Source organism: Oncorhynchus tshawytscha, linkage group LG12, assembly GCF_018296145.1.
Source record: "Oncorhynchus tshawytscha isolate Ot180627B linkage group LG12, Otsh_v2.0, whole genome shotgun sequence".
Lineage (NCBI taxonomy): Eukaryota > Metazoa > Chordata > Actinopteri > Salmoniformes > Salmonidae > Oncorhynchus > Oncorhynchus tshawytscha.
In genome coordinates, this window is record NC_056440.1 from 51295919 (window position 1) to 51320010 (window position 24092).

The 24092-nt window shown below is 43.3% G+C and overlaps 1 protein-coding gene across 1 annotated transcript in view; it reads right to left on the reverse strand.

The window, feature by feature from the left end:
• Positions 1-24092, reverse strand: part of LOC112263451 (MAM domain-containing glycosylphosphatidylinositol anchor protein 1) — a 408035-nt gene that overhangs the window by 318573 nt on the left and 65370 nt on the right. The window contains exon 3 of the mRNA XM_042330737.1: positions 475-614. Coding sequence (XP_042186671.1) covers positions 475-614 — 140 coding nt within the window. The remainder of the gene's footprint in view (positions 1-474; positions 615-24092) is intronic.

The window sequence follows — 24092 nt, forward strand, 5'->3', positions numbered from 1 at the left end:
GTATTCCAGGGGAGCACGCTGCTTTTCACCTGTCTTACACACACACAGACACACACACACACACACACACAACACACACACAGTCTAAAGTCAGCTTGATCTGCATTAGTGCTCAAAAGAGCTCTCAAAACAGACAGCTCACACCAGACTCAGAGCTCCCCTCTGTAGCTTTCACCACATGGTGAGATCTGAGAAAGAGAGAGTGCTTTTTAATATGCACTTTAAAGCTGCTCCTTGGTCAAATACAGGGGGGTTGAGAACACTGTGTGTGTATGTGGCGGTCAGAGAATTGGCATTGTGTGATTTGTTGGTTTGATGGTGTATCTAAGATGGCTTTGCAAGCCCCATGTTTCTCTACTGGTGTTGCAAGCCCCATGTTTCTCTACTGGTGTTGCAAGCCCCATGTTTCTCTACTGGTGTTGCAAGCCCCATGCTCTACCAACTGAGCCACACAGTCATGTTATGATATGGTACCTGTGGTTGTGGGTGTCCTTTGACCAGACATTGTAGCTCCAGGCGGTCTCCCTCTCTGATAGTGTAGATCCTCTCACTGATGTTGTCCTCCTTCACCACGCATGCCTGGCCCGCGTGTGAGATCTGGGCATTGGCAGGGGCTGCGTCAACACAGGAGAAACAAAAGAGAAAGGGTCATATTTTCAAACAAAATAACAAATATGTTTTTGTTTTTTGTAAGGTACATGAAAGTTTTATGGCGTTCCTGGAAAAAAATATATTGTATATTACAGTTGGAAGCCCCATATTCAGACATCCGAATAAAAATGTTTTAAATCATAATCGTCACAGAAAATTTGCTGTTATTTCTTAAAGAATTTTGTGAAGTTCTATCCCTAAAAAAATAACAAATAAAGATTGAACTAATCACAGGCTTGGTGAGTTAGGTATGTTAGTGTTGGGCTAGAACAAAAATGTTCAGTGCACATCCATTGGATTGAGAAGCACTGAATGAAGTGACAGGTTGAAGAGAACCCCAGTAGACACCAATGCCTCAAGAACTAGGACCGAAGACATCTGACTTATGACATAAAACAGCCTACGAGGCTCGTCACAGAAGGTGGTCAAGATTGCGTGCGAGTTGCTTCATGTAACATCAGCCTGGGCAGGATTTTTACATTTACATTTGAGTCATTTAGCAGGTGATGGGGGACAGGAGGTGGGTGGGGAAGAGAGGGAATTGAGACAGAGACAAGGAGAGAGAAACAGCAGGTGATGGAGAGGGAAGAAGAAAAGAAGATAGAGAGAAAAAAAGAAAAACACCAAGGACTACTCAAAACCACTGTAGGGAGAAAAAGAGGGGAGTACAATCCCAGGTAACAATTATAGGGAGAGAGAGAAAGAAAAATTTGGAATGTTACCTCTAAAGTTCCCCTAATGATTGAGTGTCCAGTTTTCTGTTAGTTAGGGAAACATTCTATCTACACTGAACAAAAAAACAGTATAAACTCAACATACAAAGTCCAATGTTTCATGAGCTGAAATAATAAATCTCAGAAATATTCCATACGCACAAAGATATTATTTCTCTCAAAAATTAAACACAAATTTGTTTACATCCCTGTTAGTGAGCATTTCTACTTTGCCAAGATAATCAATCCACCTCACAGGTGTGGCATATCAAGAAGCTGATTAAACAGCATGATTATTACACAGGTGCACCTTGTGCTGGTGACAATAAAAGGCCACTCAAAAATGTGCAGTTTTGTCACGCAACACGATGCCACAGATGTCTCCAGTTTTGAGGGGGTGTGCAATTGGCATGCTGACTTCAGGAATGTCCAACAGAGCTATTGCCATATAATTGCATGTTAATTTCCATACCATAAGCCGCCTACAACGTTGTTTTAATGAATTTAGCAGGACGTCCAACCGGCCTCACAACCGCAGACCACGTGTATGGCGTTGCGTGGGCGAGCGGTTTGCTGATGTCAAGATTGTGAACAGAGTGCCCCATGGTAGGGGTGGGGTTATGGTATGGGCAGGCATAAGCTACGGACAATGAACACAATAGCATTTTATCGATGGCAATTTGAATGCACAGAAATACCGTGACGAGATCCTGATGCCCATTGTAAGGTCATTTTTTTAAGGTATCTGTGACCAACAGATGCATGTCTATATTCCCAGTCATGTGAAATTCATAGATTAGGGCCTAATCAATTTATTTCAATTCACTAATTTCAGTAAAATCTTTGAAATTGTTGCATGTTGTGTTTATATTTTTGTTCAGTATTTCAATTGACTGATTTCCTTATATGGACTGTAACTCTATGAAAGTGTTACATGTTGCGTTTATATTTTCCTTCAGTAATATGTTAACAAAAACCTTTGGAGAACCTTTTTAGTGTGTTTTGGTGTTAAATTTAGGAGAATATTCCCTTCATGTCAAGCAGAACATATCTAGAACATGGTTGTGGTTTGCTATATTAAGCAGGCAGATAGGCATCCTGTTACTGTTCAATTGAACATTAAAATGGGCAAAACGAGCGACTTAAGCGACTTCAAGCGTTGTATGCTTTTCGGTGCCAGGTGTGCCGTATCCAGTATCTCAGAAATGTCTGCCTTCCTGGGCTTTTCACGCCCGACAGTGTCGAGGGTTTACAGAGAATGGTGCAACAAACAAAAAACATCCAGTCAGCGGCAGTCCTCTGGGCGAAAACAGTTTGTTGATGAGGGAGGTCGAATGAGAATGGCAAGAATTGTAAGAATCGTGCAAGCTAACAAGAGTGCCACAAACAGACAAATAACACCACAGTACAACAGTGGTGTGCAGAACAGCATCTCAGAACGCACAACTCGTCAATCCTTTTCATGGATAGGCTATGGCAGCAGACAGCCACACTGGATTCCACTCCTATCAGCTAAAAACAAGAAGAAGCGGCTCCAGTGGGAACGCCATCACCAACACTGGACAACTGAGGAGCGGAAAACATTGCCTGGTCTGACGAATCCTTGTTCCGGTTGCGTCATGCTGATGACAGAGCCTGGATTTGGCATAAACAGCTATGGAGTCCATGGACCCATCCTGCCTGGTATAGGCTGGTGGTGTACTGGTGTGGAGAATGCTTTCCTGGCACAAGTTAGGTCCCTTGAGCAATTGAACAAAAAACTTTGACACAATCCTGAATCCATGCCCCAAAGAATATGGGCTGTTCTGGAGGCAAAAGCGTCTCCGGCCCGGCACTAGATGGGTGTACCTATTAAACTTCTTGGTTCATGGCTTTCAGATGATGCTGCTACGACCACCGTGTCGGTGTCAGTTATCAATTCATTTGACTATTCTCTCATCATTGATTTGATTTACTTATTTCAACAACTTAAGGGCTTTCTGTAGAGTTGTCAAAATTGGCACTCCTGAATCACTATGATAAATACAGTTTTTCTTGAGTGTAGTTTTAAGAAAGCTGAAATGTACTTCAAAGTGCAATCAGCCTATTGCTTACACCTGTCAAGTTGTTTCAGATCTACACAAATTCCTAGGGAGGAGGTTAGGGTTTCTTCTGGACAGGGTGTAACTATACTGGCCCAATAACACATGCCCTAGAGATATCCCTTGTTGGGACAGTGTTTAGGGTGCTGGTGGCCTGGGTTTGAGAACCGCTAGGACAGTCACCCTACTCTCACGTTCTTAGCAATGTTAATGTCATTATTTGGCAACAGTTACAGCACACCTATCTGATATCATTCAAATGAGTTTCTCATTGAAAGATGGGAATCTGTAGTATTCTAGACAGCTGAGCATCTCAAAAAGAACTCTGTCGTTTTTTAAAATCCACACCATATACTCAAGAAAATATTTTATTGATCATTGTGATTCAGGAGCATCATTGAAACAGGTTAATATGCCCTAAAAACATTGAACAACTAAACAGAACCCCCTAAAATGCTGAAATAAGTCAATCAAATAAATGATAAAGAATAAAGAACAGTCAGATTAACTGATACCTGACATGGACATGGTGGCGTAGCAGGAACATTGGAGTACCGTGAACCAAGAGGTTGTGAGCTCAAATCCCAGGTGAGGAAATGTTGAATAATAATTACTTTATAAATGAACATGCACAATGTAATCAAGTGTGTCAAATATGTAAGTTAAAAGCACATTGTGTCTGAGTATCCCTTGCCAATAGACAAAGACCTATGAATGGATCAGTGGGTAACCAATCAAGGCCTTGACTGGTTTGACAACAGTAACAAGACGTGCAGTGTAATTAAATGTTTTGGGGGACACAATATTGGGGGAACATTAACCTTTTCACATGTGACTTCCAAATATATCTAACAGTCCCCCTTGCATGAACAGTTTGAAATGAGGTGTGTTCTGCCTCGTCATTAATTCACATAGAAGTCGGCCATTTCACTGTGGCAGGCAATTTACGTTTCAGGGATGCTGTGCTAATGTAAGGCGAGGATTAGCTAGATGAGCCAGACAAACTTCTCTCTTCGATGAGACCCCAAGCACTCCCCCAGTGTTTCCCCAGATCAAGTATACAGACATTTGCACATCTCCAGTCAGAACAGAACCTGCATTAAACTTTTTCCCCCTGGTGCATTTTCCAGCTGGGACTGACATTTCCTTCATTGTTGTTTTCCTTACTGATAACTTTGGACATGTGTGCATTCCTATCAAAGTAAGTGCCTTATTACGTTATGATTATAGTTTCTGTATATCGTGTTGTCGCTTCTACTGTAGCACACAGTATGTACGTACAGTGCATTCGGAAAGTATTCAGACCCCTTCACTTTTTCCACATTTATTTATGTTACACCCATATTCTAAAATTGACTAAATAGTTTTTTTCTAAACACAACATTCCCCGTAATGGCAAAGCAAAAACAGGTTTGTAAAAATGTTGGCAAATGTATAAAAAAAAATGAATAATGAAATATTGCATTTACAGTGTTATGACCCTTTACTCAGTACTTTGCTGTAATCACTGCCAAAGCTTCTTCAACAACCACACACAAAGCCTCGAGTCTTCTCGGGTATGACGCTACAAGCTTGGCACACCTGTATTTGAAGAGTTTCTCCAAATCTTCTCAGCAGATCATCTCAAGCTCTGTCAGGTTGGATTGGGAGCTATTTTCATGTATCTCCAGAGATGTTCAATCAGGTTCAATTCCGGGCTCTGGCTGGGCCACTCAAGGACATGAGTTGTCTTGGCTGTGTGCATTGGGGTCATTGTCCTGTTGGAAGGTGAAACGTTGCCCCAGTCTGAGTCCTGGGCGCTCAGGAGCAGGTTTTCATCAAGGATCTCTCTGTACTTTTCTCCATTCATCTTTCCTTCGATCCTGACCAGTTTCCCAGTCCCTGCCGCTGAAAAATATTCCCACAGCATGATGCTGCCACCACCATGCTTCACTGTAGGGATGGAGCAAGGCCTCCTCTGCCTCGACACAATCCTGTCTCGGAGCTCTTCGCACAACTCCTTCAACCTCATAGCTTGGTTTTTGCTCTGACATGCTCTGTCAACTGTGGGACCTTATATAGACAGGTGTGTGCCTTCCAAATCATGTCCGATAAATGTACTTTACCACAGGTGGACTCCAATCAAGTTGTACAAACATCTCAAGGATGCTCAATGGAAACAGGATGCACCTGAACTCAATTTCGAGTCTCTATCAAAGGGTCTGAATACTTATGTAAATAAGGTATCTGTTTTTTTATTTTTATACATTTGCAAAAATGTCTGAAAACCTGTTTTTACGTCATCATTATGGGGTATTGTGTAGATTGTTGAGGAAAAATAACAATGTATTACATTTTAGAATAAGGCTATAATGTAACAAAATGTGGAAAAAGTGAAGGAGTCTGAATATTTTCAGAATGCATCGTATGTATGTACATAATGTATTCTGTGTGTATTCCTTTATAATCGCGAACACGCAAGGTACTACTTCATAACCTTTATGTTTTGATACTCAACTGTGCTTACAGTATCTTGCTAGCTACAATGCTAATGGCGTTCGTTTGTGTGGTATACTTTGAAGCTGCGCTTATCATGACCATGGTCTGTGTATGAATGTGGCCTGTATAGCATAGCTCTGCCCTGCCCTGCCTCCTTGTGGAGCCCTTGTGGAGCTCTTCAGTTACTGTGTCTTTCTGTTTCTTATACATTTGTTCAATTGAACCTTTATTCAACGAGGCAAGTCATACATATCATACATAATTGTGATTTTGTCAATACAGTATCTTATTTTTTACATCAGTGTTATTATGTTACTTCTTTGTAATATAATAGTACTTTCAGAAACCCTGGCACACAAACAGCATTGAACATTATTTGCCAACATCATAACTGGAGGTGGATTGAGGTCAGATTGTCTAAGATTGAGGTCAGCTTTTGTATGCTAGCAACATACTTCTATTACATACACTCCTTTACAGTTTTACTGGAGAAAAGGACAGCAAGAAAAGACATAGGCCTATACGTAATGGGTGTATTTTATTGAAGTATTGGTAGTGGTTGAACAACAAAAACTGAAACTAGTTTTACTAGAGGAAAAAAAACCCAGCAAGAACAGACTTACTTACTTATTAATATGCATAACCTACATTTCAATACTCATGTAGTGATTGAACAACAACTGTTATGCTGTCACTACTTCTGTGAATATCTGAACATTGCATCCAAAAATAAAACGCTTGCATTGATGACATAACGTTGTGTTTGTGCAAAATGTTTCTGTGAAAACTCAGTGTGGCCAGCTCAAACACGGACTGTTGCGTCAATCGAAACTAGACGTTCTAATGAAGTGTTGTAATCACACCGGTTTGAGCTTATGCTGCAGTGACCACTGTAGAATGATCACACCCGTGTGTTCGTACACATCAAACGGTAAATATCTTGTGTTCTGAGAACATGGCAACCATGTTCCTTGTATGTTTGGTGGGACATTGATAGAACATTCTCCTAACCCCTCAGAAAACTGGACACATGAATGTTCTTCCAATGTTCCCATGACATGTGTCTAGAACATTAATATGTTATACACTGAGAACTGGGCAAACATGTTCTGTGTACAGTACTGTATGCTTGGTGGGATGTTGATAGAATATTCTCCTAACCCCTCAGAAAACTGGACACATGAATGTTCTTGCAGCGTTCCAATGAAACATGTCTAGGATATTAACATCTTAAGTTCTGAGAACATGTTAACCACGTTCTCGGCAAGTTCTATTTGACATTAGCCTCTCTGCGCACGGAACCCACAACATACGGAAATTCCACAACATACGGTGATCGCTACATGAATAGTCATATTAAACATTCATGAAAATACAAGTGTCTCACATGTATCGAAAGCCTAGAATCTTGCTAATCCAACTGCAGATTTCAAAAAAGATTTACTGCGAAAGAATACGATGCGATTATCTGAGCATAGAGCCCCATAAAAATCAACTATTTCAACCAGCACAGACGTAACATAATCACAAACGGCCTTAAAATATGGTCTCTGGGAAACATTCCTATGAAAATGTTAGTTAATCACCTACTGAGATTCTTAAGGGAACGTTCTCTAAAGTTGTGGGAACATTTGCTGTTAGCTGGGATGATGTGATTGTTATCGATGCACGTTTCCCAAAGTAAACAGCCATTCATATGTACACACTGATAGAGACCCCAAACTTATACGCTCCTAAAATCAGATCCTCTCCCCATAATGCCAACCCCATTGCCACAGAGTAAGATAGTATATTATTAGCATACTGTATTAGCATGTTAGCCCAGCCATAACCAGCGAGATGCAGTGGCATAGCAGCCCCATGGCCCAGGGCCCCTCACTCGTCTGGGGCAGGCCTGGAGCGACAAGGCCCTTGACAGTTATCACATTGTTTCAGCCTGACACAGGCAGCACGCCACATGCTAACCCTCTAACCTGGCATGAGCTTCACAGTATGAATAGTAAGAGAAGAGAGACCGGGGAGGAGGAGTGGGTGTAATATGGTGTAACGCTCCACACTCTACTGCCTGCATCAGTGCGTGTGAGTGTGAGTGTGAGAGAGAGAGAGAGACAGAGAGAGAGAGAGAGAGAGAGAGAGAAGTTGTGTTTGTGTGTTATGGAGAAAGGTGTCAGTGTGTGTGAGAGAGAGAGGTAGAAAGAGTGTGTGTGTGTTGCGGGGGTAGGGAAAGGGAAAAGCATATTTGAATCAGAGATGTGCTCTGGCGCCCGTTTAGCAGTTTTTGGTAATGGCACATCTTGTCAGGAAGTATCAGTGGACCGCTACACTGGGGTGATTATGACATGGCAGTGGCCTGTTTTAGCATATACCGCTGCTATTGATCTCTCCCTCTTTCTCTCTCCCTCTTTCCCTCTCTCGCTCTTCTACCTTCTCCATCACTCGCTCTCTCTTTTACTCTTTCTCTCAGTTTTACTCTCTCGCACTCCATCTCATGTAGAGGTCAACTTATGAAACCTCTCTGCCCACTGCGATTGCCCAGAAGGTCAAACAGGTCTGCATTAGGGAGATAGAGAGGACACAAGGTGGGGGGTCAGAGGAGACATAGGGGCAGAACCTTGGTGGCAGGGCCATAGGCGGTGAGGGGTTAACTCGACAACTCAACTTTGAGGTGAGTGCACAGGGCAAGGCTGATTAAAATTGTGAATAATTGTCCTTTTGAGCTCATTAGCACGTTGGCGCTAGCGCAGCCTCTCCAGGGGGAGAGTGTATGAACCACATCGTGCGGCTCCTCCACTACTCTTGCCTCAGGCTAGAGGCAGTCTAACCGACTCCAGCAGCCAGTGCTGGTTAAAGGTATATATTTAGGAGAGAGAGCGAGAGAGAGAGATAAAAATATAACACCAAAATATATCCTATTCATGTACCATACTCACCTTTCCATCTACCACATGATATACAAACCATTATCACAATACCCAAAACAATACCCACTTCTACAACCGTATATCCACAAAAAAATCCCAAAACTCTTCCCAATCCCAAACATCACATTAAACAGATACTCATGGTCCACTCTATCAAAAGCCTTCTCTTGATCTAAAGAGACCAGTCCAAAGTTCACATGAGAACCTCTCGAAAAGTCCAACATGGCCCTGATTAAGAACAAGTTGTCTGTGATTAGGCGTCCCGGTACACAATATGTTTAGTCCTTATGTTCTATCGAGTCCAAATGGGACTTCAGTCTTTTAGAGAGGTCCTTGGCAAATATCTTGTAGTCCGCACAGAGTAATGCCACAGGCCTCCAGTTCTTAAGTTCACACAAGTCCCCTTTTTTGGGCAGGATAGTCAGAGCCTCCTGACAACAGCTCATCGGCAACTCTCCTACCCCGACGCATTCACGCAAAAGAAGTCCTGTCCAATTATTCCCCAGATTTTTTTATAAAACTCCACTGGGAGGTCCATCGACCTCCGGTGCATGACCGGGGGACATCTGGCTTACAGCCTCTGACAGTTCATGGACAACAACGTAAAGCTCTTGTAAGAGCTTTACATTGAACTTCCAATAGGATGACTGCCGGGGCCTTGGTGAAATAGACAGCCGAGCCATGGTTATGTGGTGATCCGAAAACCCCACTGGGAGAATGGTAGCGTCCAACAGCCTATTGCTCCGATTCCTAGACATATAAAATCGATCGAGTAAGGGCTGCACTAGCACCAAAAACCCATGTATACTGTCTTGTGTTAGGATGTTTAGTTCTCCAAACATCCACTAGGTCGAACTGATTAATGATGTCCCTTAACACTCCCACTGACACTGAATGAGGCTCTTCCCGATTTCTGTCTTTCGTAAAATCCATTGTACAGTTCCAGTCCCCTCTGACCACCAGCGTCTCCTCAGGCGCTACCTGTGAGAGTTCCTGTCTAAGACTCCCAAATAGAACCCCACTCTCTCTCCCTGTATTAGGCGCATACACATTTATAAAGACAAATATAACAAACCCATATTGTTAATTTCTGCTTTTACAACAAGCAGCCTAACCCTACACACCTCATTTGAGGAGCAAATTGTTACAGACAGACCAGGTGCAAAAAGGACTGCCACCCCTGCACTAAAATTTGTCCCATGGCTCAAAATGTGCCCCTTTCCACCAGAGCCCCCATTCGACTTCATTCATCACATCATGTGAACTTTTTTTGTTTGACATATTCACCCAACACACTCCTCTTTCCCGCATCGCTGGCGCCATTTATATTGAGTGAGCCTACCCGAAGAGTCTCCATAAGAAGTTGGAGAAAAGCCAGCAAAGAAAGAGACCACTAGCAAAGTTCAAAAAGCCCCAGTGTCAGAAAGAAAATATATATCTAAACAGTGTCTGAAGGTAAACCTTTACACACTGTTGTGACCCACTTCCTCAACCTAAAACGTTTCCTGGGTGAGAGGGCACCATGCCCCTCATTTTTCATAGCATGTTGTACTGATCTTACAAACTTTCTCAGATCAGAAAAAAAGCCTCAAGATTAACTTTTTTTTCCCCTTGGAAAAAAGGAACCTTATCAGTTGTCTCAATGTGTACTTCGACCCCTCTGCTTGACTGGCTGTCGGCTCCAGACCCATTGATAAATAACTCCTCATACTCTTTCTCACACTCACGTTCCTCCTCATCTCTATCTCCCATCCTGACCACCTGCCCTTCCTCTCTGGTCAGGGCATCCCCCACAGCAACAGGCAAAGTTTCCATGGTGCCTTTGACCACACCCTTTTTCCTTTTCCGCTTGACACCACCCCCTCCCCCCCAGTCTCTTACACTTCCCCACTATAGTCTCCTCATCCACTAGCATAACCTGACTAGACACAGCCTCATCTACACCACCCTCCATAGCATGACTAGGCCCAGCACCATCTACACCACCATCCATAGCATAACTAGGCGCAGCCTCAGCTACCCCACCATCTCTAGCCTGACTAGACCCAGCCTCAGATACCCCACCATCCATAGCATGACTAGGCCCAGCCTCATCTACACCACCATCTCTTGCATGACTAGGCCCAGCTTCATCTACACCACCATCCCTGGCATGAGTAGGCCCAGCCTATGCTGTCTGCATCTCATTACCCCCTGCACGTTGACTTCGATTTCCCCTACTGGCGCTTGTACCCTCACCTTGTCTACGGCCTTTATGTGGGCACACAAAGCTCTTATGCCCCAAAAACACTCAAAACACCCTACTGTGCTGGCAAACCCTGCATAGAGACCCTCCCCATGACTCACTTTAAAATGCACATTTAGCTGTTGCTCATTGTTATTCAGAAACATAAACACTTGCCTCCGGAACGAAACAACGTGCTTGACGGCAGCTGCCTGAAAACCTGCCGACAGTACACGAAAACCGCTAGCAAACTTACCAAAAACACTCAGCTCTTTCCTGATTTGATCATCCGTAATAAACGGAGGAAAATTTGCAACTACCACTCTTGTCGAAGGGGTAGAGAGAGGTGACCACAATCAATTCTTAGGGCAGAGCCCTCCACACCAAAACTCAAAAAAACTCCAAGCATGCACAGAGAGAGAGAGAGAGAGAGAGAGAGAGAGGTGGAAAGGAAGAAGCATGGAGAAAGGTAGAGAGAGAGATGGTAGATGAGGCTGGGTCTAGTCAGGAGAGACAAATGGAGAGAGACAAATGGAGCCAGACAGGCAGAGAGAGAAAAGATGCTAAGGAAAATGTAAAATCAGGTGATGCGATAAAAAGTAAAATAAAGAGACTGTTGAGAAGAAAGATGAAAACAGGAGGAGAAAAGAAAGGATAGCAAGGAAGAGGGGCGAGTTACACAGTGGGAGTAAAAGTTGCAAGAATAGAGTGAAAGAGAGACGGAGAGATGTGTTTCACAAAAAAATGTGTTTTTGCACCAAACCACATTAAGAAACAAGCAGCAAAACAATAATGTCCCATATAGAGCATTGCCCCAATGGCCAAACTAATCTCCTTTTCCCTTAAATGGTAAGACAACAGAACAGGCATTCACTTGGCCGTGTAGATGACCCTATCATAACCCTATCCCATTGTTTCCATACTGTCTCACTTTGCACCATGTCACCCGACCCCTTCTGAGCATAACATTAACCAGAGGTACTCACACCCAACAAACACTGGTGTGGCAAAAATAAGATGTTTTGTATCTATAATGGAATAAAATATCACCTTATTTTTGCCTCCCAGTGTCAAATGTTTTATTCCATTCATGCCCTTTGAGATGACATTAACTGTGAAGCACTGTGCCACATACTCATTGAACTCACATCCAAGCCTTGAAATTCGAAATACTGCTGCTTCCCTTCAGTCAGTCAATTTCAGCACAACATACTATGTGGAGTCGCACTCTTGGCAACTTCGGTTGAAGGATTTACAATCACGCCTGACAAGGCCAATTCAATTTGCATCTCGCTGGAAGCCCTGCCTTCCACAGGTGATAAGCATGAGCCTCAGATTCACTCTTTACCTCGGTGTGAAGAGGAACAATTCACGGTCTTAAAACAAACAACTGTAAAATGTTGCGACAACTAAACTGTCCCATAGTGGTAGAGCGTTCTCACCCCTGGACATTGTGTGCTGAACAATTATATCAAACAAAAATATAAGCGCAATATGTAACGTTAGTCCCATTTTTCATGAGCTGAAATAAAAACTATGGGAACATTTTCATATGCACAAAAAGCTTATTTTTCTCAAATTTTGTGCAAAAAATTAGTGAGGATTTCTCATTTGCCAAGTTAATCCATCCACTTGACAGGTGTGGCATCTCAGAAAGCTGATTAACAGCATGATCATTACACATGTGCACCTTCTGCTGGTGATAATAAAAGGCCACTGTAAAATGTGCAGGTTTGTCACACAACACAATGTCACAGATGTCTGAAGTTTTGAGGGAGCGTGGAATTGGCATGCTGACTGCAGGAATGTCCATCAGAGCTGTTACCAGATAATTTAATGTTCATTTCTCTACCATAAGCCGCCTCCAATGTCGTTTTAGGGAATTTGGCAGTGCATCCAACCGGCCTCACAACCGTAAACCACGTGTAACCACGTCAGCCCATGACCTCCACATCTAGCTTCTTCACCTGCGGGATCATCTGAGGAGGGGGAGGGGGGTGCTGAGGAGTATTTATGTCTGTAATAAAGCCCTTTTGTTGAGGAAAGACTCATTCTAATTGACTAGGCCCTAGTGTGTGTACCTTGCTCCCAAGTTGGTGGGCCTATGCCCTCCCAAGCCCACGCCTGACTGCACCCCTGCCCAGTAATGTGAAATCCTTAGATTAGGGCCTAATTTATTTATTTCAGACGACTGATGAGAGTTCCTTCTATGAACTGTGACTCAGTAAAATCGTAGAAATTGTTTCATGTTGCGTTTATATTTTTGTTCAGTATAGTTATTCTTTAATTTGCTAGTGCAATGTGTAAGATGGCTAAGAAAGTGACCGAAACGACAATGGCTATGTGGGGTTAGGGGTTGAGATCATGCCCGAGTCAGTATTTCTCTGAAAGATTCTCACAATTTATGTGTAGTTTGTCTCGGCTTGGAACACGCTCAGGCGGCCCTTGCACGGACCAATCAGTGTGTTAATTGCCACGTATTTCGGGCAAACTCCCTGGAAATACATGTGGCATTCTTGAGGAAGCTTGGAGTTACCGATGGTGACTTTTCTTTCCAGTATGCCGGTACCTCTGCTGGGACTGAGGTGCAGGAAGCGGAGAGAGATGTTGGGCTGTGGTCAGAACATGTGGCACTTACATACCAACAGGGGGATAGTGTGAAAGCTGGTTACATACAGGGCCCAGGTTCGGATGAAGACTTGGTTCTCTGGGCGGATCCAGGGGTTTCTAGGTTGATAAAAAGGACTTAGTTCCGGGACAGCCACCATCTCACACTAAGGGAGTAGCAGGGGAAAAACTAGTATCCAATGCATCATTCATAGAATTGTTCTGCAGGGCGGCTATGCATTTGAAGGTGAAGTGGCCATGTTCAAACCCGCTTCAGAAGTCATTAAGGTTCGGTGGGAAGCAACTGGCCCCTGTGGCTGCCACAGTCAAGCACCCAAGCACCACCTACCCCTGTTTCTGGATTTCATCTAAGAATTGACAACAACCTGGTCCAAACCGCATTCAGCTAAGCTGATGCTTTATGAGTGTGACCCCTTCATGGATCCGGAAGGGATGGAGGGGGCATGGCTGGTACACAAGCAACCGGGGGGTGGCAAGTTAGCTGGCCACCTAGCCCTATTGGTAACAAAGGCGTGGCTAATGTGAATCCTATGTTCCCTAACAAGCAGTGTCGCTTTTCGGCTGCTCAGCTGGAGAAGGTGTATCGTGCAGAGGGGGTGGCTGCCCGAGTCCTGTCGTCTTTCACTATGTTGCAGGTCTACCAGACTGAGTTGCTGGAGGACATGGTCACGGCTTTGGCCACAGGAGCGCCCATGCAGAGCTCTGGATGAGACCTGTGTTACGGCCAACTTCCTTCATGGGGTTCGGGAAGAGCATGGCAGCTACTGTGGTGGCACAACGTCATCTTTGGTCAACATTTCGCAGGTGCCCGAGAAGGACAGACAGTGATACCTTGTTGAGCCAATTTCTCCCACGGGGTTGCTTGGTTTCGCCCTGGAGGATATGCAGGCCGGTTCAAGGCCAAAAAGAAGCAAGAAGAGGCACTGCATGCTTTTCTCCCTCAGAGGTCCTTTGGCGATGCCGAGGGTGGCACTTTCCAGAAGGCCGGCAGTAAGAGCTCCGCCGGCTAAGCGGATAGGCCTGGTTCCCAGGCGCAACACCAGTATGCCTGGCACCCTGCTTCCAGGGTCGAGGTGAGAGATGGTCCTGACACCTCACAGGGAAAAGACAGCCCCCGTACACCTAGCTCGGGGATGGGGGGTGAAACAGCCAATTGAGGTATGTCACCAATGGCACTGATGAGGGGCCAGGGGGTGAGGGTATTGGCCTACCTTGACGACAGGCTGATAGCAGCAAGGGTCAAGGGAACAAGCAGTGTTACACACATCCAGGCTGAAGTCCAATGTTCAGTCTCTAGGTTTTATTTTAAACCAGGAAAAAAGCTGTCTAACCCCGTTGCAGCGCATTCCATTCCTTAGTAAATCAAGCTTTTCTATCCAGGGAGAGGGTGCCCTGGTTCCAGCTCTGCTTGGCCCAATTTAGGTTGGGGCGAACAGTACGTTTTTGCCAGTTCCTGCACCTTCTGGGGATAATGGCTTCTATGAGAGTGGTTATTCCCCTGGGACCATTATTGATGCGGTCCGTCCAGTGCTGGATACTAGTGACATGCTTTGATGCATCTCACCACCTAAACTGGCCAAATCAGTGGAGGGATCCCCAGCCACTATCACAAGGGGTTCTCATGGGTGTTGTTCCACAAGGTGGTCACGACAGACGCGTCCCCCCAAGGGTGGGGTGAAGGGTTACTCAATTTGGAGAATATGGACGGTGTCACGGAGTGCACAGCATATCAATTACCTGGAACTTCTGACGGTTTACTTAGTGCTAAGGCACCACCTCCCACGTTAGTCAGGCCGACATGTGCTGGTCAGATTCGACAACATGATGACAGTGGCATACATCAACAGACAGGGGGTGATTAGGTCCCTCCCCTTGCTCTCCCTTCAGACAGTGCTTGTTCCAGGTTGCCTCAACTCGGGTGCGGACCTGCTATTCAGGGGGAGACAACGCCCCTGGGTGGTTGGCCATATTTGGGAGAGGTTCTTTATGCATCGGAGAGAAAACTCACAGTGTCATCTATTTTTTTCGATGAGGGACCTGAGTTCCCCATTGGGAACGGATGCTCTGGCAAACCAGTAGTTCTGATTCAGCCCAATTTGGAAAGGGTGCAACTGGAGGGCTTATCAGACATTTTTGTGGCTACCCGTTGGCCCAGGCAGCCTTGGTTCGTGGAGCTCATTCACCTTTAGGTGGGACCCAATGGCAACTCCCGTTGCGCAGTTACCTGTTGTCCCAGGTGCACAGGTTTGGCACGAGAGGCCAGAGATTTGGTTCCTATGTGTCTGGCCCCTGAGAGGGCCAATATGATGGCTAGGGGTTTACCTCCGAATGTTATAGCCACCATTCAGTCTGCAATGGTGCCCCCCACAAGAGGGCTGTATGTATTTATCCCCAGTGTATTTATACCTGTGTTCTCTGTTTATCTGTTGCCAGTTCATTTTGTTTCGTGAAACCTACCAGCATTTGTCCCCTTGCTCCTGTCTGTTCTTGTTCCTGTTTTCTAGTTTTTCCCAGTTTTGACCTTTCTGCCTGCCCTGACCCTGAGCCTGCATGCCGTTCTATACCTTGCCACACCGCTCTGGATTATTGACCCCATGGCTGCCCTGACCCTGAAACTACTGCCTGCCGTTTTGTACCTGTTGTATCCTTTCTGGATTACTGACCTCTGCCTGCCATTGACCTGTCGTTTGCCTGCCCCTGTACTAGAAATAAACTGTTACTTCGACACTGTCTGCATCTGAGTCATACCTGAAACCTGATAAACAGTACTTATTGTCATAACGTTGTGGTTTCTTCCTTCCCTGGTAGTTCATTGATAGAAAACAATTTAATTGATAATTGATTACTGATTGGCCAGAGATTCTACCCAGTTGCGAATCAGTTCCTAATTGAGGAAAGAAATAGTGAAATCCCAGTATAGGCTGGATGACATTGTTTTCACTTCTTTAAACATGCCATTTAGCAGACACTTTTATCCAAATTGACTTACAATAGTGCAAACATTTTTCATTTTATGGGTGGCCCCAGCAGGAATCTAATCCACAATCCTGATGTTCTAAACACAATTCTATACCAGCTGAGCCACACAAGACCCCTTCATGCTCCAACTCAAGGTTCCCTTGTCCAAAGAATGAGTATACTGCTATGGTATCCTTTATGTGGTCAGGAGACAAGGTGAAAATGTAGCATACAATATGGTACGGTTATTTAGAAACAGTCTAACATGCTAATTCTTTTAGTTTGGTCGATGGAGCATTTTATTAGGGTCTTTTGACAGTGATCTGTTTTGTTGCAGTTGTTCTATTGAGCAACAACTAATTCGGTGGAACGTTGATCGAGATTGCAAGCGATTGACTCGAGTTCTGCCTAAGCATTATCGATAGCTTGGTCCATCACTCGATACTGATCCAGTGAAAGACAAACATGACCAAGGGATGATTTCTTGCTTGAAGCTAATGAGTGGGATATGTAGTGGCAGAGTGTGTGTGAGAGAGAATAATCATGTACATGTGTGTGCCTGTATGTGTATTAGAGAGAGTGAGTGTTTTATTTTATTTATTTATTTAATCTTTATTTAACCAGGTAGGCAAGTTGAGAACAAGTTGTCATTTACAATATGTGTGAATGCAAAAAAAAGTGAAAGTGTGAATGCATCCATGTGTGAATGTGCCCATGTGTGTGTTTGTGTTTGTGTGTGAGTGTATTAGAGTGCCCATGTGTTTGTATGTGTACCCATGTCCTTGAATGTGCCCATGTGTGTGTGTGTGTGTGTGTGTGTGTGTGTGTGTGTGTGAGTGTGTGTGTGTGTCCATGGTTGTGTGTGTGTGCATCCATGGTTGTGTGTGTGTGTGTGTGTGTGTGTGTGTGTGTGTGTGTGTGTGTGTGTGTGTGTGTGTGTGTGTGTGTGTGTGTGTGTGTGTGTGTGTGTGTGTGTGCATGAGAGTCTGTGTGTCAATTGGCAGAGAGGAAACTCAGGAAGGTCATGAATCCTCTTGCAGATACAAGGCACACGTCCCATGATTGATACGCGTAGTTACTTTATCACCAATGCCCATGCATACCAATGAATTGCCGGCTGAATTCACTTCATTCATGACAAGACGTTTTACTTCCCGGCCCCATCTTCTACAGTTGCATAAAGCACATGAGAGCCAGGGAAACTAGGGAAAGTCACAACCATTATCGATCACGACAAGAGGGAACCCTTCAATGTGACCTAGAAAGGCAAGACATTAACACACACACACATGTTCACACACACACACACACACACACACACACACACACACACACACACACACACACACAGCTTAGAAAACCACGACTGAAGATAACTATTTGTATTACTTTCATGCCAAAGGATACAAGATAAATGAGTGGAATGTCAAATGGTTTAGGTCATTGTATTACAGGGGTTCCCAAACTATTTTGGCCCACGACCCCATTTTGTTATCTGAAAATTGTGAACAACATGATGTAGCCTGATTAACAGCCAATGTTTAATTTTTTATTTGGGGCTATGGCAGTCAATTGAAAAACATTCGAACAGTATTGTCTTCTCAACTCACCATCACAAACTGTTAATGTGGGGCTATAACACTCAATTGCAAATAAATCTGACATAATGTATCTTATCTCACCACCACTAATGAGATGGGTATGCTTGATGCTTGTCGCGTCAGATATTCTCCAAGTCAGGGGGCGTGGTCGACCTCACCTCTGCTGTCACATCCATTTGAATAATTTTAATTTAGATTTTTAAGGTTAACCACATTACAATGATTTTTTAAGGATATTGGAAATTCTCCCGCAACAACGGTTCCCTAGTTTGGAAAACCTCTTCATTTGGGATTGAAGTGAGCTATCAAACATTATATTGGCTTAATATATAATATTATATAAAGCAGACGCTTTTATCCAAAGAGACTTACAGTTTAAGTGTTGATCGGTTCTAGGAATTGAACCCACTGCTCTGTCATTACAAGCGACAAAGGACCAGCTTCAGCACATTACATCGCCGAACAGGTCTCTTTGTGACGGTCAAGCAAACAGCCACTTGCAACCTTCACATCTTTACATCTTCTACTAAAGTCAACAAAAAGTTGAAAACTGGAGAGCAGTGTCAATTTTGATAAAAATTCCACTACTCAAATGCCCCCAAGAAAGCATTCAACTATGTACGATGATCTATCATTTTTCATATTTCTCAATTGTGGCTGGGTTTGCATTTAGGAATATCTACAACTAAACATGTTGTTACTGCGACTTTAAAGCAAATCCAAACAAATAAAAGGGACAGAGAAAAATGTCCAGAGAATGGGGTGGCTGTCGAAGTGAGTGAGGAAGCGCAGCCAAGATCGCAGACGTCGACTGTTTTAGCGGCAGTGACAGGCCATTGATTAAATGGCCATCGCCTTGGAGAAAAAAGGCACTTGTAGTGCCGGAATGAATGGTGCAAACGGAGAATCAATCGCTCCACCCCTTCCTCTCTTCCCCTGGCTTGAGGAGATAGCGTAATGCTAGTTGGGGTGATCAGATGAAAGGGTGGGTTCTGAAGGGGTGGTCTTCAAGCCTTCTTTATGCAGATCAATGATTTTTAACGCTTCACGCTGCTAAATTGATTGCGAAGGTCTGTGGGCCTGTGTTAGTCTTTAGTAACACAAAATGAAAGATGAAAATATACAAATGCTTTTTAAACACTGAACAGGCAGTTAACCCACTCTTCCTAGGCCGTCATTGAAAATAAGAATTTGTTCTTAACTGACTTGCCTAGTTAAATAAAGGTAAAATAAAAAAAATAAACTGAACCAAATGTCTCTAAAAGCTTGATATCAAGGGGCCTAGATTCAGTGAATTCCCAATTGTGCATTGCCAGGTAAAAAAAAAGGCCCACCTACTGAGCCTGGGTAAGCTTACTACAGTAGGCTATCCCTCCTTGTCGCTAACGTTCCCTAACGCAAACATGACTAACGCAAACATCATTGTTTACCGTACAGCTAGCGAGGGCATTTACTCCACATTTGGGAGGAGTGTTTGTAACGGCCCATGTCGCTGACTAAACGTTGCATGCCAGACACTGATAGAGTGCAAACCAGATTCCTGATGAATTTTTCATTCTGCTGCATCATGTGCATCAAGGCAGTGCGTTTAAAATGTGTATAGGATCTTCATGGCACTTGCCAACATGCTATGTAAGTTAGGGATTCATAAATACGGTATAGGTTCCTTTAGATCTCCCGATGCAGGTCAGTGACCTAGTTTGAATGCAGGATTTGACCACAATGCCAGGGTACCAACGTAGGTGTGACATGAGGAAATAGTCTGTGCTATCTTTCGTGCGGGATGCATATTTAAACGGTGACATGCATTCCAAATGCTACACGGTGGTTGTGGAGGCAGAGTCAGATAAGATAGAGACGGACTTAGGCAGAAGCTGGGGAGAGAGAAAGGTGGGAAGGGGAGAGGGAGGGAGGAAGGGAGAGGGAGGGAGGAAGGGAGAGAGAGAGAGCGAAACCGCCACACAGGACACAACAACAGTACAGTAGAGAAGTCTACGAACAGCCGGGTTTGTGGGAGCAAACAAGCGAGAACAAGTGGATTGTAACGGTTTTCTAGGTGTGAAGGAGAGTCGGACCAAAATGCAGCGTGTAGATTGCGATCCATGTTTAATGAACAACGTAAACACGAATTAACACAAACACTACAAAACAAAGAACGTAATGAACGAAACGAAAACCGAAACAGCCTATACTTGTGAAAACTAACACCGATAGGAACAAGGACACTAAGGACAATCACCCACAAAACACTCAAAGAATATGGCTGCCTAAATATGGTTCCCAATCAGAGACAACGATAAACACCTGCCTCTGATTGAGAACCACTCCAGACAGCCATAGACTTTGCTAGATCACCCCACTAGCTACAATCCCAATACATACCAAAACCCCAAGACAAAACACACCACAATACAAAAACCCCATGCCACACCCTGGCCTGACCCAATACATGAAGATAAACACAAAATACTTCGACCAGGGCGTGACATGGATATGGCAGAGTGAGATGAAAGGGGAGATCAGTTTGAGAGGGAGAAAGAGAGAAGAGAGACAGGAAAAAAACAGAAAGTGAGGGGAATAGGCAACACAATCTAACACTCAATTAGTGCAAATATGTACAAAAAGTATTTTAGCAAATGTTGTGTGCTTTTGTGTGGCTTAATTCATTTTAAAATACACACATTTCTCTGCAACTTCATTCATAGGAAAATACATTTTTGGAGGTCAAACTTCAAACAATCTTTTTAAAGTTATTGGAGCAATGCATTTTGGGAAATTGTGTTCTACACTGCCTTTTCTTGTGTCCTACATTTATTTAAATAAAACAAACGTGTTAACAACCCAATGTTGTTAATAAACCAGGTTGTCACCGAAATGCTTAGAAAAGTAGCCTTAAACTGTATATATATTTTTTTATGTTTATGCCAACACTATTTTCTATGCTTATTTTCGCTTAATACTTTGGGATACTGGTGCTGTGTTGTATTTTATGAGGGTTGCCAGATTGGAAAAAAAAGCTGTATTTGTCTTTTTTTTTTGTGGATTAAATTGAATGTTGTCCTCATCAATCTATACACAATACCCCATAAGGACAAAGCGAAAACAGGTTTTTGGACATTTTCTCTGCAGCACTCAGCACTTTATGGTAGAGTGGCCAGACGGAAGCCACTCCTCAGCTAAAGGTGGAAACCAGGCACCACTCATCACCTGGCCAATACCATCCGTACGGTGAAGCATGGTGGTGGCAGCATCATGCTGTGGGGATGTTTTTCAGCGGCAGGGACTGGGAGACTAGGCAGGATCGAGGGAAAGATGAACGGAGCAAATTACAGAGATATCCTTGATGAAAACCTGCTCCAGAGCGCTCAGGACCTCAGACTAGGGCAAAGGTTCGTCTTCCAACAGGACAACGACCCTAAGCACACATCCAAGACAATGCAGGAGTGGTTTTTGGACAAGTCTCTTGAGTGGCCTAGCCAAAGGCCGGACTTGATCCCGTTCAAACATCTCTGGAGAGACCTGAAAATAGCTGTGCAACGACGCTCCCCATCCAACCTGACAGAGCTTGAAAGGATCTGCATAGATGAGTGGGAGAAACTTCCCAAATACAGGTGCCAAGCTTGTCGTGTCATACCCAAGAAGACTCAAGGCTGTAATCACTGCCAAAGGTGCTTCAACAAAGTACTGAGTTAAGGGTCTGAATACGTATGTTAATATGATATTTCTGTTATACATTTGCAAATATAAAAAAATATAAAAAACTTTGCTCTGTCATTATGGGGTATTGTGTGTAGATTGATGAGGGGAAAAACTATTGTATCAATTTTAGAATAAGGCTGTAGCTTAACAAAATATGGAAAGAGTGAAGGGGTCTGAATACTTTCTGAATGCACTGTATGTAGGCTTACACTTCCAAGGCCAATTCATGATGACAGGTTATATACTTAGGCTATTGTAACAATGCATAGGCTAGCATTATAGGCCTACTGCCTCTGTCCAGAGGACTACTAGGCTTTCATGGCAACGGCTGATAGAGTTTCCTTTGCAACGTATGAGCCCTGGTTAGAGTCCCTGTTGCAGCTGTCACTTTCTTCCACAACACTGGTGGCAGCATTGGGATCACGCCCAGCTCACGTCTAGTTATGTGATTTAGTGGTGGGAAGCATTCTGTTTTTCAACATTGTGTTGGGTGGTATTACATTGATATATCTAGTGAACAATGGATAAGTAACAATGGGCATGGCAGATCGAAGTAGTCACTACAGGTGTGACCAAGCCTTACATGGAAGTTACCTGAAGCTGAATGGAAAGTGTTATACCCTGACCAGTTATTCAGAAGAAAATCCTCTGTGATTGTTTCATTTAAATAAGTTAACTTACCAGCGTGGACCCAGAACAAACACATTCTACACATTTACAAACGATCTGTTTAAAGTGTTATTACAACTATAGTGTTCTTTTGTTACTGAAGATTATACATCAAATAACCTGACATTGATCCACATCATATGGGTAGTGTGTTATGCAGCAAAACACACCTATCCATTTTTTAGGATGCAAACCAGTAATATGAATCACTGTTGATCATCCTGTTCTGATCTAATGAGATGGATATAGGATTTTCTACGGCCTATAATCGAGGCCTTTCCCAGTCATGAAGGACAAAGCTAGGCCCCTCATCGGTTCTCATTGGCAAAGACTGAACTCAAGTTAGGGGTTATATGTCAGACTCTACTTTACTTTTCCCAACATATTATACCCCAGAGGTTGTAAATAAACCCCATTTAAGATGATATAATTTGTATCATTATTATAGGGCTGTGAAACCCATAGCTGAATGGCTTCAGACTGAGCATTTCTCACTGGAAATTGCTGCTGACATTGAACTAAGGTTAGGGTATTTACTTAATTTCAGACTCTCCTACGGCACTATTTCCAATACCTTATACACCATAGGTTGTAAATAAACACTTTTTAAGCTGATATACCTTGTATTATTATTATTTTATGGCTGTGATACACATAGTCGTCAGACCTGAGCATTTCTCACCATTTATTTACAGAGAGCTATTTCCATTCTATAACAGGTAAGGTCAATGTATATACAGCAGTGTGTTGATTAATAATTGCTTTCTTCAGTGGAAATACAGAATATGTATAAAAAAAATATATAAAAATGCCAAATATACCAAAAGCTAAATCGAGCCGAGACTATTTAACCACGTTGATCATTACTGAAACATGCAAACTACAAACATTTAACCAGTTAAACATAATGCATGTGACCACGAGATACAAATATTTTATAAAAAGTTGTTAATACTAAAGTCAAGAGTTGGCCATAACATGAGTAAAAAAAAGTTAGTGTGTGTATATATTTGTGTGTGTATTATGGTGTGTATTATAATTTCCCATCATAAAAATGTATCCCCATTCCCCAATCAAATTCATTTATTGATACCCAAAAAAAAATCTGCCAACCTTCAAAAAATTCTGCATTGCCTTGTATAAAATGCATTATGAAAGAAATTGTGTAATGTACACGAAAAAGTGGAGCCTTGTATTAAATGCATTATGAAGAAAATTGTGTAATGTAGGCTCCATGAAATTGTCACGCCTGGTCCCGCTCTTCCCCTCTGGCACTCGAGGGCACCAGGCTCCCCAGCATTACGCATTCCTGACACCATCATTACGCACACCTGCCTTCCCCCGTCACGCGCATCAGCAATAATTGGACTCACCTGGACTCAATCACCTCTGTCATTACCTCCCCTATATCTGTCTTTTCCCCGCTCTGTTCCCTGCTTCAGTATTGATTGTCATAAGTCCTTGTATTC